The 15,747-nt window shown below is 36.4% G+C and overlaps 1 protein-coding gene across 1 annotated transcript; it reads left to right on the forward strand.

Moving 5' to 3' along the window:
* Positions 1 to 8,785: 8,785 nt before the first annotated feature.
* LOC109051588 (receptor-type tyrosine-protein phosphatase eta-like) lies at positions 8,786 to 15,443 on the forward strand (the record flags this gene model as incomplete). The annotated part of the gene is made up of 5 exons (XM_042715928.1): positions 8,786 to 8,896; positions 8,999 to 9,115; positions 9,235 to 9,395; positions 9,524 to 9,659; positions 14,768 to 15,443. Coding segments are annotated over 5 exons (657 nt in total), but the record flags the coding sequence as incomplete, so codon positions are not given.
* Between the last annotated feature and the right edge of the window lie 304 nt (positions 15,444 to 15,747).

The raw sequence follows: 15,747 nt of genomic DNA on the forward strand, positions 1-15,747 counted from the left end.
ATAAGATACTTTCATGATCATTTTATTTAATGCTTGTGCATGACAGCATACTAATAGAAAAAATTATGTGCCCCCACTCTCTATTATAGATCAGTGTGTATCCCATGGTAAACCAAATAAATATTACATGATAATGGTTAAATGATCTCTCTCTATCTCTCTCACTCGCTCTCTCTCTCTTCATGTAAGGATTCTAAGATTTTAATGTACCAAAAATAATAATATAAAATTTAATAAAATTGTAATTAAGTGCAGTTTAATGCAGTAGACTGATTTACTTTATTTTGAAATGATAATGTTTCATTCTGTTTTGACTTGCCATTTCAAAGATTACATCTTAACAATACTACACTTCATTAAAATGTATGTGATCATTTAACCTTTATCATGCAATATTGTATTTATCTTGTTTATCATGGGTCACATAATATGCTGCCAGATCATAGCCTGATTTGGGTCACATATCACTGGACTGATCTGGGCCACACTCCTCCCACCAACAATCGGCCCTCATATTGTTTGCCGTGATCCATGCTGTGCCATCATTGCCACACATGGCCCAGCTCTGGCTGAAAGGGTACATGCCATTGCCGACAGGAGGCCAGCAGTGACAGCTTGAGGCCACATTTGGGCCAAGTCCATTTGCTATGTGGGTGACCACAAGAACCTCCAGTATCTCTGAGATGCAAAAAGACTCAAGTTCACAATGTACCGGGCTCTTGACATCCAGGCAGCCATTGTGACTATCAATGTAACCTCCATCAGAAAATGAAATAAAATAGAAAATATATTTTTTAAGTCTAGTCTATTGCATTTCACTGTATACTAGCATGTCATCTTCTTTCATTAATTGATCTAGTTAATATAATAAAAAAGGGCTTTATTCGGATAAAAACTTTAAACACATTACTGCTGTTTCTTCATTGGGAGCATTTTTAATGCAAGGTGACGATATCCTCATGCAGACCTTTCAGATATATTTGCATTACACTGGCCCTTTCACCAGTGGTATGTAATGTAAGATATGTAAGATATTTTCAAATCAGGCAAGTGGCTGCATGATAAGCGGGAAAATTACGCAGTGAAGTGTTTATCCAGTCCTAAAAACAGATTTCACAGTTTAACGCGGAATGTCACGGAATTTCTCAAATTTTGAATTAATTAACCAAAAGTAGGTCATTACACTTAAATCAAATCACGACATGGACTAGTATCTGTAAATATAAAGCCGCAGAAGTCAATTTAAATATGAATCCTGCATGTTCTGCGTGTCATAAATTGCGCAGAGACGCACCGTTTACACACGAATGGCTCAGACGCGTGATTTGTGTCTATGTTAATGAATGGAGTGGGGGGTGGGTTTTGCTTTCTGTGTTTTTGGGGACTTTGAGGTATGAACAACATCTCCAGAACTGCTCTGAGAGTCACTTCATGAGCATTTTACTGTTTGAATTTGAAACTAGCGTCACATACACAGAACTGTAAAGGTATTCATGGCAACTCGTCAAAATAAAAGTCTGGTTTGAAATAACAACAATAGAATGTACACAGCCTACTACTACCATTACTACTACTAAAATGAAGCAAACATTATTTTAAAGGAATTATCACACAACATTTCTTACATCTTTTAATTTTAATTGTAAATCCCCTTTGTTTGCCAAAAATAAAGTTTGCTTAATTTTCAATAATTAAATGATAAATGATTAAAAATTAATGTATTATGCCTTCATTTGATAACCAGAAAAATGTAAATACACAACACAGAATTTCTGAGGGGAAAAAAAATTCTCAAGGCTACTTTAAGAAAAAATAAAATGAATAAATGAAGTTGTGAACTATGCATTTAAATAGTTAGACATGCTAAAACACAGAATTTGGTAACAATACAAAAATATAAATAATATGGTGAAAAAAGGGGCCCTAAACGTAATTTTTGTTAAACTTTTTAATAAATTGATGTGAAAATGTATATACTATTAAAAAGGAGTTGAGAAAAATTAAATGGAAAAAATATTTTTTTTTATTAAAGTGGAAATCAGTTTACTAAATAATAAACTTGACTGACTGCTACTTTAAAGGGATATTTGTGTTGTTTGTTATTAATTTTTATGTATACTATATAATTTTGTGCAATTACTTGCCTGTCAGTTGAGTTTGTGGCAAAACCTTTTGCAGTGTTTACATGTTGTTTATACCTGCATAAAATGTATTAAAATAGATGTTTAATTTCATAAAGTACATTTTGATTTCAAAATGCACCTACCTGTACAATATTTTTTTTTTTTTTTTGTGCATTTTGTGTTTTTCAGTTGAATAAAAGACACATTTTCCCTATATATTTCATCATTGAGGATTTCTTTAAAAAAGTTTTAAAAAATCTTGTCTCGTCTCGTTCTCGTAAACCCAGTCTCGAGTCTCATCTCGTCTCTTGGGATAAGTGTCTCATCACACCCCTAATAATAATACTTATTACCATATTCTCATGTAGGTCCATCTAACACAGAGTCTAACACTTGGCTGATTGTTGGTGTAGTTTTGGCAGTGATCTGTTTTCTCGCCATCATCACTCTCATTCTCTTCTTCTATTCAAGAAGGTGAGTTGCTAGTGTCATCAGAGAAGTAAATACTGGATAGAGCTCAAGATACAGAAGTCTTCCAGATTCATTTTAAAAACAATTCTTTATTACTCTTTGTTCCAGACAAACCAAAAAACAATGTCCTGACATCCCTGTACACACCATTAGGTAACTTTGTTTAATATGTTTATTGTTAAATATTTATTTGACAAAACTTAAAATTGTTAATGCATATTTTTTTTTTCTTTCTATTTCCAGCGATAAAATGTAAGTCACCTTTTATTATTAATCTATTAATGTTTAATGTTGAAACATGATTTTTTACAGTTAATTGTACGGAAAAGGATTAGGGCCAAGCAATAATAATAATAATAATAATAAAAAACATCTCGAGAGTAAAGTCATTATAATGTGAGATTAAACTAGTTAAATTTCAAGAAAAATGTCAAAATAAAATGTTGAGAATAAAATCATTAAAATTATGAGAAAAAAGTTGTTGAGTTTCAAGAAAAAACATTACATTTTAAGGGAAAAAAGTTTAAATAAAGTAAAAAAGTCAAAATAATATGTTGAGTTTGGAGTATTTAGTTTAAATGGGATGGTGAGGTTATGTTTTGTGACAAGTTTAAATTTTATTTTGGATGGTGTTAATAAAGGGTTTTGTGTGTCATAGGTCATAGAGAGTGATGCTTGTGGATGAAGCATATGCGGTCGACCAGATTTATAATCCTCATTTTGCCGAACTCGCTCTTCTTTCTTTTTTCATCACATATCACATTGGATGCTATTCACACTAAGTGAAAATAGATGCTATTCACACTAAATGAAAATATGTAAACTATGTAAAAGTAGCAGATCTTTGCAATAAGTGTAAATATTAATTAGATGCTATTTATGTTTATAAATAGTGACAGATACTATTTCCACCTGAGTATTGTTGTACATTTACAGGATGCAACAATAACAGAGTGTAAATGATTTTATTAATTACAATTATTAAATAGGCGCTGCCTTATTGGTGCACAACTGAGCCCTCCCTATAGCCTATCTACCCCAAAATCTACACAATTAATACATCATTATTAAACACTCATTAGGCAATTGATTTCCACTTTTCCAATGCGATATGTGATGAAAATAAGAAGAAGAGTGAGTTCGGTAAAAGGCAGATTCAAACTCTGGTCAACTGCATATAACCTTCATCCACGAACATTGCTCTCTATGACCTGCGCCACTGCAGATGCTGACAAACATTCTCCAACTAGATAAAATGAACATGATACAAGTTGTTTCAACTTTATTCTCATAATTTAATGAGTTTATTCTCAACATTTTATTTAGACCTTTTTCTCGAAACCCAATGACTTTATTCTCGAAATGTAATTATTTAACGTTAATTCTTAACATTTTATTTCAACAATTTTCTTGAAATTTATGACTTTAATCTCAAGATGGTTTTATTTATTTATTCATTTTTTTATTATTTCTTGGCCCTAATCCTCTCCCTCTCTATTGTATGTTTTTATGTGTGGAAGTCGTGGCCTAATGGTTAGAGAGTTGGACTCGCAATCCAAAGGTTGCAAGTTGGAGTCTGGGGCCAGCAGGAATTGTAGGTGGGGAGAGTGAATGTACATCCCTCTCTCCACCCTCAATACCATGACTGAGGTGCCTTTGAGCAAGGCACCGAACCCCCAACTGCTCCCCGGGCGCAGCACCATAAATGGCTGCCCACTGCTCCGGGTGTGTGTGTGTGTGTGTGTGTGTGTGTGTGTGTTCACTGCTGTGTGTGCACTCTGAATGGGTTGAATGCAGAGCACGAATTCCGAGTATGGGTCATCATACTTGACTGTATGTCACATCACTCTCACTTTTATGTGTTTGTTTTTGTTTTATGGTACACAGTAATATTGCTTGAAGAAGAGAACGAATTAAAGAGTACTTTATGCGGAAATGCGGATTCCAACTTGACTGTGCTGAAGAGTATGAGGTACACATGGAAATGTGTTTATTTATATTATATGGTAGGGCTGTCAATATTGCTTTCACGATAATCACATCCAAAATAAAAGTTTTGTTTACATAAATATGTATGTGTACTGTATATTTTATTATGTATATATAAATACACACACACATAAATTATATATTTAGAAAATATTTACATGTATACAGTATACATTTATATATTTATATTCTTATATTTTATATTATATAAAATATATATAATATATAAACATAACATATTGTTCTTAAATATATACATGCATGTGTGTGTATTTATATATACATAATAAATATACACAGTATGCACACATATATTATGTAACAAAACTTTTATTTTTGGATGTGATAATCGTGATTAATCATTTGACAGAATCTATACATATACGCTGAACAATATAAATGCAACACTTTTGTTTTTGCCCCCCATTTTTCATGAGCTGAACTCAAAGATCTAAGACTTTTTCTATGTACACAAAAGGCCAATTTCTCTCAAATATTGTTCACAAATCTGTCTAAATCTGTGTTAGTGAGCACTACTCCTTTGCCAAGATAATCCATCCACCTCACAGGTGTGGCATATCAAGATGCTGATAAGACAGCATGATTAATGCACAGGTGTGCTTTAGGCTGGCCACAATAAAACGCCACTGTAAAATGTGCAGTTTTATCACACAGCACAATGCCACAGATGTTGCAAGTTTTGAGGGAGCATGCAATTGGCATGCTGACTGCAGGAATGTACACCAGAGCTGTTGCACGTGAATTGAATGTTCATTTCTCTACCATAAGCCGTCTCCAAAGGCGTTTTCAGAGAATTTGGCAGTACATACAACCGGCCTCACAATCGCAGACCACGTGTAACCACACCAGCCCAGGACCTCCACATCCAGCATCTTCACCTCCAAGATCATCTGAGACTAACTACCCGGACAGCTGCTGCAACAATCGGTTTGCATAACCAAAGAATTTCTGCATAAACTGTCATAAACCATCTCAAGGGAATCTCATCTGCATGCTCGTTGTCCTCATCAGGGTCTCGACCTGACTGCAGTTCGTCTTCGTAACCGACTTGAGTGGGCAAATGCTCACATTCGATGGCATCTGGCACTTTGGAGAGGTGTTCTCTTCACGGATGAATCCCAGTTTTCACTGTACAGGGCAGATGGCAGACAGCGTGTATGGTGTTAAGTGGGTGAGCGGTTTGCTGATGTCAACGCTGTGGATCGAGTGGCCCATGGTGACGGTGGGGTTATGGTATGGCAGGCATATGTTATGGACAACGAACACAGGTGCATTTTATTGATGGCATTTTGAATGCATACCGAAAGATACTGTGACAAGATCCTGAGGCCCATTTTTGTGCCATTCATCCACGACCATCACCTCATGTTGCAGCATGATAATGCACAGCCCCATGTTGCAAGAATCTGTACACAGTTTCTGGAAGCTGAAAACATCCCAGTTCTTGCATGGCCAGCATACTTACCGGACATGTCACCCATTGAGCATGTTTGGGATGCTCTTGATTGGCGTATACGTCAGTGTGTTCCAGTTCCTGCCAATATCCAGCAACTTCGCACAGCCATTGAAGAGGAGTGGACCAACATTCCACAGGCCACAGTCAACAACCTGATCAACTCTATGCGAAGGAGATGTGTTGCACTGCGTGAGGCAAATAGTGGTCACACCAGATACTGACTGGTTTTCAGAATCAAAAGTGTTGCATTTATAATTTTATTTAGTATATATATATTTTAAGTTACACCCTACTTCCTACAATAATATTATCAAACAGTTATGCCCAGGACTTGTCACAAAGATTCATTTATAAATTATAATAGTGTTTTAAAAGTCTAGGTCTAAAGAAGTGGTATGTTGTTGCAGGAGTTGAAAACTGTTGGAATAGAACAGTCAAAGAATGCCGCCTTGGCTGTTGAAAACAGGGAGAAGAACCGTTACATCAATGTGCTACCTTGTGAGTACACTGACTGCTGCATGTTGTACTAAAAGGTGGCATGAGTTTTCCTCAATCACAGGCTTCAGTCTGATGAGCAGGCTGATGGATTGTACCCGGACGATTCACACCTAAGTCATATTGCACAAAGTCAGATACATTTTCAATTAATTTCCTGAGGCTCAGAGCCAAAGCACAACCAAAACAATGCTCTTCTGCAAGATGCATGTAGTCTTATTTGGTAACTGCTAGTGGGACAAAAGTTTCATACTGTAGCTTTAAGGACATGAACAAAAACAAAGCAAAAATGAACAACAGAAAAAGTAAATTCAGTGTAGACACAAGATTATAATGATTATCCAAACTAGACACTGGTGACGAAGAAACCAAGAAAATCAGGAAATTAATGAAAAGGAAATATATACAGACAATATGTGACAAAATCAAAATAGGAGTCCTTAGAGTATAACAGAACATGAAAGTTGATGCTACAATGTAACTTTATACAAAATCAGATGCATAATTTTCAGTTCTTAAGTAATAACTTATTTCGGATACTAACTGCATCATGCATCTTTATCAGATGATGCTTCAAGAGTGAAGCTGTCAGTGTGTGGCAGTCCCTTTGATGACTACATCAATGCCAACTACATTCCAGTGGGTATATAAACTTTTTTTTCTCTCTCATGTCTCATGCTCATGTTTTTCACTATGTATATATATATATATATATATATATATATATATATATATATATATATATATATATATATATATATATATATATATATATATATATATAGGTGCATCTTAATAAATTAGAATGTCGTGGAAAAGTTCCTTTATTTCAGTAATTCAACTCAAATTGTGAAACTCGTGTAATAAATAAAGTCAATGCACACAGACTGAAGTAGTTTAAGTCTTTGGTTCTTTTAATTGTGATGATTTTGGCTCACATTTAACAAAAACCCACCAATTCACTATCTCAACAAATTAGAATATGGTGACATGCCAATTAGCTAATGAATTCATAACACCTGCAAAGGTTTCCTGGGCTTTCAAAATGGTCTCTCAGTTTGGTTCACTAGGCTACACAATCATGGGGAAGACTGCTGATCTGACAGTTGTCCAGAAGACAATCACTGACACTCTTCACAAGGAGGGTAAGCCACAAACATTCATTGCCAAAGAAGCTGGCTGTTCACAGAGTGCTGTATCCAAGCATGTTAACAGAAAATTGAATGGAAGGAAAAAGTGTGGAAGAAAAAGATGCACAACCAACCGAGAGAACCGCAGCCTCATGAGGATTGTCAAGCAAAATCGATTCAAGAATTTGAGAGAACTTCACAAGGAATGGACTGAGGCTGGGGTCCAAGCATCAAGAGCCACCACACACAGACGTGTCAAGATATTTGGCTAAAGTTGTCGTATTCCTCTTGTTAAGCCACTCCTGAACCACATACAACGTCAGAGGCGTCTTACCTGGGCTAAAGGGAAGAAGAACTGGACTGTTGCCCAGTGGTCCAAAGTCCTCTTTTCAGATGAGAGCAAGGTCCTAGAGTCTGGAGGAAGGGTGGAGAATCTCATAGCCCAAGTTGCTTGAAGTCCAGTGTTAAGTTTCCACAGTCTGTGATGATTTGGGGTGCAATGTCATCTGCTGGTGTTGGTCCATTGAGTTTTTTGAAAACCACAGTCACTGCACCTGTTTACCAAGACATTTTGGAGCATTTAATGCTTCCTTCTGCTGACCAGCTTTTTGAAGATTCTGATTTCATTTTCCAGCAGGATTTGACACCTTCCCACACTGCCAAAATCACCAAAAGTTGGTTTAATGACCATGGTGTTGGTGTGCTTGACTGGCCAGCAAACTCACCAGACCTGAACCCCATAGAGAATCTATGTCAAGAGTATTGTCAAGAGGAAATTGAGAAACAAGAGACCAAAAAATGCAGATGAGCTGAAGGCCACTGTCAAAGAAACCTGGACTTCCATACCACCTCAGGAGTGCCAGAAACTGATCACCTCTATGCCACGCTGAATTGAGGCAGCAATTAAACCAAAAGGAGCACCTACCAAGTATTGAGTACATGTACAGTAATTGAACATACTTTCCCGAAGGCCACGATTTAATACACAAGTTTCACAATTTGAGTTGAATTATTGAAATAAATGAACTTTTTCACGACATTCTAATTTATTGAGATGCACCTGTATATGATATTTTTGATGAAATTCTATTTTGTTGTTTTTAGCATGTAAGGGTCCATTACCAGTCACAGTGAATGCATTCTGGAGAATGGTCTGGGAGAAGAATGTCTACACCATAGTGATGCTGACCAAATGCAATGAGTTGGGACAAGTGAGTTTTCATTATTAAATATTATTAGTCACATGAAAAGTGGTGAAATGTGAAAATTTAAATTCAGAGTAAAGCTAACCAGCACTCTGTCATTTTCTCCAGGTGAAATGTGAGAAGTACTGGCCATCTAACACTAAACATTATCATAACATCTCTGTGACAACCACCTCAGAGATAGAACTGGAGAGTTGGACCATAAGAGAATTTAGAATCAAAAATGTAAAGCAACACTTCCTGCACCTGATATTTCAATTTATTCCTTCAATAGCTTACATGAGTGGAATTTGCTGTTGTTGTTTTTAAATCAGTAATATTTTACAATAATATGAATTCTGTAGGTGAAAACAGCAGAATCTCGCTACATACGCCAGTTCCACTTTATGGCATGGCCGGATCATGGAGTTCCACAGACCACTGACATCCTCATTGACTTCAGACACCTGGTAAGAGGAAACATGGAGCAGTACTCATGTCACTCTCCAACTGTGGTGCACTCCAGGTAAATTAGTTTCCTATAAACAACCATTCATGAATTTATGTCACAAAGCAAACATAAAAAATAATAATAATTGCCATCTGTTAAACTCTGTTATAACATCTCATTATTTGACCCTCACACTTTTTTAGTGCCGGTGTGGGAAAAACGGGGACCTTCATTGCCATTGACCACCTGATCTTCCAGATTGAAAAAGACAGCATGGTGGACATCTACGGAATTGTTAATGATATGCGCATGCACAGGCCTCTCATGGTGCAGACTGAGGTAAGGGACTGTAGGGTAATTTTCTGGGGATCAGTACAAGTTAAGATTGTACCTCCTTTAAAAAGTGGAGGTTACATTGAGGCACTTGAAATGGTGTACAAATGTGAGGCTTATAATTTTATAAAATCATTTACTGTAACAAAACAGACTGAGCTAGATTACTTTTTCAACCCAAGTGCTTGGACTTTATTGAACACAGGTGAACAGCAGGTGGAGCAGGAATGGCGGTAGAAATCTAACATAGATGTAGAAGATTACACAATGGTAATGCAGTTGGTAATGATGGTGAACACAGAGGATCCACAAGGGAATCATGAACAGTGGCAGAGCCATAGGGGTGTCCAGGGTGGCCACCCTGAGTGCCACCCCAAAATGTAATATTGCAGAGAAAAACATTGCAGAGCAAAGAGGACATAGACAATGCGTTGACAGACAAGACAGAGCAGGTTACTTTTGTTAATAGGAAACAAAGTCTCAGCATTCAAATTAAGAATTTCAAATGATAAATACAGTTTTGGGGCTCTTTAGTGGCGTGACAGTTCATGTGCACTCCCGCTTTGCAACAGTTCAAATGAAGCAGAAGCGCATTCTAATTATCATGAAATAAACATGAATGAACATCTGAGGGCATGTTGAAAGATACACTACAACTTACTGAATGTATAGCGTCTCATGTAATCACCTTATGAGTGTTTAAACTGCGGAAAGACAGCAGCTTTAAACATTGTCACTTAATCTCAGAAAATCCATTCAGTGTCCATAAACTAGCGAGATACTTTACCCTAGAGAGGAGAATTTTGCAAAAATTACATTATTTTACACATATAATATTTTTTTTTATTATAAGTAATAAAAATGTATAGATATAACATTATTATAAAATGGTCTAATATGTACTATACAAATCAATTGTTACTTTCAACCTTAAAAATAGGGTCATTCCTTAAAAATTCTCACTCCAGGCTGAACTCAAAAGTTGGCAGGCCTGTTTGATGTAAATTAAAGGTTTAGGTTTCCTGAACAACATTTACAAAATTCACTGTTCAACCCTTATCCTTCCCTTGGGTTATTTTGACATGAAACTCATTTTTAAAGTTTTTTTTTTAAATCGAGCATTGATCGTTATGGTGTGAGACTTTGTTACTTTTGTCACACTTAAACCGGGAATACATGAAAAAAAAATAAATAAATAAATAAATAAAATTGAGTGAATTCGAGCAGTTTAAGTGGGTGTTATATAAAAGGTATCAAAAGTCTTTTTAACCCGCCACTGGAAAAGCTTGGAATTTACAAAAAAAAAAAAAAAAAAAAAAAAACAAAACCAAAAAAAAAAGCAGATTTTTTTTTTTTTTTTGTTAAATTAAATTGTGTCACACTTGAGCATGGAGTACACACAAAAAAATTTAAGTCGATTTTAGGATTCTTTGTGGGTGTAATAAAAAAAGTGTCCCTCGCGGGTCATTTTGACCCGGCCATAGGCAGAATTTTTTTATTTATTAGATTTTTTTTTCTTGTACAAAATCTGACATAATCCAGAAAAAAATGCATACCCAAATGAAGGGCTGAGACTGCAGAATGTCCCCAATGCATAAAAACTCACATAGGCACACACATAGCACACACACTCCCATTGAAACACATTATAGCATGTATGATGTTTATGTTAGAAAATGTCTGTCATTTTGAATTTTATTTTCTTTTTTTTCTTTTACTGAACAGTTACATTTGAGTGATAGGGTGGAGACAAATGAGTTTATATCATATTTATATTTTTAAATTTATCTTTTATATTTGTTACATATTTTATGAAACTGTATGAATATGCATATGTTTGGATTAAAAATCAGTATCAATTAAATTTTTTTTGTTATACAAAATATAGTTGTTTTAATGTTTTGATATATATCTGAAAGCCTCGAGACAGTATATCTGAAAGCTTAATGAAGCCTCAAGTTGGTGTAGGTTTAAAGATTTCAATTGTTTGGCTCATTTAAGAATCTCCATAGGATTCTATAGGCCCCTCTAGTGGCTGTAATCATAAAATGCAATTTTATGTCATTTTTCCCCAACAGATGGCATCAGAGACACTCAGTGACCTAGGTCCTGATGGCTCATCATGTTTAAAGTATAAATATGCAGAAATTGAAAATAATAATTTTGTCATTTTTGGCCTTCGGGCCATTTTGACCCGCGAGGGACACTTTATTTTTTTTGTTATAGGTTTGTTATAGATTTTCTGTCATGGTCTATGGACCCCCTGAATTAGCCTTGGCCTACCCATGTTTAAAACTCTAGCTCCACCACTGGTCATGAAGAGATCGCTGCTGAAGTGTAGTGTAATCAGAATATCCTTTTTGTAAGACTTGACAATAATGGTAAGAATGTGATGGGTATATATGGATACCTTTATGAGCTCATTAATTGTGAACAGGTGTATGCAATCAAAAGTCCAGGGTAAGTGAGGGGAGAGGGGGGTGCTCTGGTTGACCATGTCTCCAAGGAAATGGATGGTTGGGATGATCATAATGGAACACAGTGAGTAGGGATTGTCCAGAATGTCTTCTCGAGTGGCCTACAGCATTGAAAATCTGCACAAATAGGGGAAGTTACTTTCTGCATGAAAGACAGAGACAAAGGGCATGGGTAGATAAACACATTTTCTGTCCGTACTGGTAGGAAGAGGTGTCTGATCACTGGGCATCAGAATGGCCTTTTTGATGCCAGACAGCAGACTGCAGGTGTACCAGTGGTCAACGGCTGAGATGTGTAAGGCTTACCTCACTAGGGAAACAGAGAAGGCCGAACACTGGAGGACATTTATATTACATTTACATTTAGTCATTTAGCAGACACTTTTATCCAAAGCGACTTACAAATTAGGACAATGGAAGCAATCAAAATCAAAAAGAGAGCAATGATATGTAAGTGCTATAACAAGTCTCAGGAATGGTGTCATACCCGTGGATGGCTGACGTTTTGGGCATATTAAACCCATATTAAGAGCAGGAACCAACTCTAGTACTGCTGATGGCAGTAAGTTCTGAGGAACTGGGAGATTGGGCATGATAGCCTGAAGAAAGACTGGCAGTGGTGGCCAGCAGCTTGAAGAAAGCTTCCAGACTTAGTATATGAATTGTGGACTTCCAGGAGGCTGTAGTTCCAAAAGGCATGATGAAGCAATATTTCTGCAGTCTCAAAAGCTGTTGGTAACCCCATTAAAGAAACAATGTGGCAGGTCTTAGAGAAACAGTCATCTGGATACAGGTTTGACTACTGAGGGAGGAAGGTTGGTCATGAAGTCCACCCCGAGATGTGACCATAGATGATGAGGAGTGAGCAGTGGAAGGAGCTTTCCAGCCGGAAGGTTGCGAGGAACTTTGAACATAGCACAACCTTGGAAAGGGTTTGGTTTGTCCCTGGATGCCCAGAGCCCAGAGAGGAGTGCAAGGAGTCCAGGAGTTAGTTTCACGGGGCGGCGGGAACAAACAGTTTCCGTTGTGGTGGCTTGGGTTATTTGTTCGCCCAGGGTCCAATGGATGGATCTAATGGTGGAAAAAGGAAAAACAAATTCAGGAAGAATGGATCCTGGAGCAGAGACTGAAAGAAATACATGAAAGATTATACAAGAAAATACATTTATTTTCATTATACATGAAACAAACTGAATCTAGGGAAGAACAAGGGTTGAACCATTTGGCATCAGAGAAAGATTCCAGGTTGTGATTTGATGAACTGGAACGAATGGTTGGAACCCTCAAGCCAGTGGTACCACATCTTTGAATGCTTGCTTAAGAAGCTCCCAATTGCCAGTGTACTCCAATATCATACGTCTGCTTGGTGGAAAATAGGTTTTGTGTGTGTGTGTGTGTGTGTGTGTGTGTGTGGTGTGTGTGTGTGTGTGTGTGTAGAAAAAAGTGTGGTGAGGGGTGTTGAGGTGATTGCCTTCTTTAGCTGCTGGAAGGCTTGAGCTGCTTCAGATGGTGTGGGGAATTACAATGGAGCTGAAGTTTCAGAATAGGCATCTGTCAAACTTTGAGAAGCTGAGGAGGCATTCTTTATAGGTGTCTTGAATGGGTCTGGATTGGATAGCTTGCACCTTTTTGTGGTCCATCTGCACCAATGATGTATCCAATGCCCAAATTATTCGGTTGAAAAGTATGTATTATTTTAACTGTGAAGCTGTTAAAATAATCATTGTAGGATTTATAATGAGCTGTCACAGTGACAAAGTTGTAAAATTGGATGATGTTATACAGAAAAACAATAATAATCTACTTTTTTATATTGTATGTTAACATGCTTCTTGTTTACATTTAGATATTCTACTTAAAGGGATACTCCACCCCAAAATGAACGTTTTGTCATTAATCACTTAAAGCCCTGTTCGTCTTAGGAACACAATTTAAGATATTTTGGATGAAAACCGGGAGGCCTGTGACTGTCCCATAGACTGCCAAGTAAATAACAGTGTCAAGGTCCATAAAAGGTATGAAAGTCGTCATCAGAATACTCCATCTGCAATCAGACTTGCAATCTGGGTTATATGAAGCGGCGGGAACACTTTTTGTAAGCGAAGAAAACAAAAATAATGACTTTATTCAACAATTACTTTGTCAACAGTCTCCTCTATGACTCTCCATATCACCATATGCTCCGTATGCTCTTCTGTATCATCCATGCCACAAAGATGCGCTGTTTTCTTTCAAATCAAAGCTAAATACACGTAGAAATAGCGCATCCTTGTGGCACAGATGATACAGAAGAGCATATGCAGCAATATCTTAAACAGTGTTCCGAAGACGAACAGAGCTTTTACAGGTTTGGAACAACAAGGGGATAAAGTGATTAATGACAAAATTTCACTTTTTTTGTGGAAATTATCTTTAACAAAAGTTTGTCGTAATCAACATTATGACACAAATGTTATTTACTGAGCTTAACTTGTACTGAACCCAGAATGTTCCTTTAAAATGACATTTACTGTACATAGAAATTGGTGCTGGCATTTGCTGTAATTCTACAAAGAAACTGCCACTTATAATAAAGACTCATATTTTTGCACTATTTTATGTTTTTTTTTTTTTTTTTTTTTCCATTTTCTACAACAGAAGCAATATGTTTACCTCCACCAGTGTGCATATGACATAATTCTATCAAGAACTGGAACCAATGTGGACTTAATTTACCAGAACGTAGCAGCACTTAGCATCTATCAGAATATAAACTATCAGAGATTGTAAATGTACATGTCCTTAAGATGGCTCTTGTCAAGGAATCGGAGGAATTTAATACTGTATAGAGCACATTTTAAGTTTCAATCAAGCAATCTTTATTTAATATGTTTTATTTAAAAAAGACAAGACACTATTTATTATTAATGCTTTTTTATTGGAAATAAGGTTTATTAAGAAAATAGAGCAGAAAGGAAGAAGCATGTATTAGAAAGAGCAAGAGGGGAGAGTGCTTACCAGGAGATAATGGGCCGGGGTTGGGACAAGACGCAGAGGGCTGCAGCGGAGTCCGGAGAAAGCAGAAAGAAGAGATAATGAATAAGGCTATTTAAAGACATTGAGGGTGTGTCCAGTCTGGATAACCTCATTTGGGAAGGTCACAAGTTTAAACATCCGTGATGACGACAGTGACATCAGATGCTGTTTCGGGACCACCTGAAGAGCTTCTCCAGCAACAGAATCATCACTGATATTGCCTTGAGCAAAGAACTTTTTGATTTTAATACTTTATTTAATACTTGTGTACAGTAGTTTTAGAATACCTGTACTGCTAGAGATACTAATTGTAATAAATAAATTGACTTGTGTTTATATAACACACTCTGCCTCTCATGGCATTGATTTATAGTTAAGTCTTTTTTTAGAGAAGATATATATAGAAGTCTTCGGTCTGAATTTGTAAGTATTTTAAAGTGCTTATAATTAAGATCAGATTCGACTTACTTACCTAACCTGAGAATAATGAACGTAAGGTAAAGGTGTTTAGATTTATTATTTGTGGTACAGTTTTACTTCTGAAATGTAAGTAACTCTAATGTCCTATTTACTGCACATTTATTTGAAAGCAATCACACCAG

This window comes from Cyprinus carpio, chromosome A25, assembly GCF_018340385.1.
Source record: "Cyprinus carpio isolate SPL01 chromosome A25, ASM1834038v1, whole genome shotgun sequence".
NCBI classification, from domain to species: domain Eukaryota; kingdom Metazoa; phylum Chordata; class Actinopteri; order Cypriniformes; family Cyprinidae; genus Cyprinus; species Cyprinus carpio.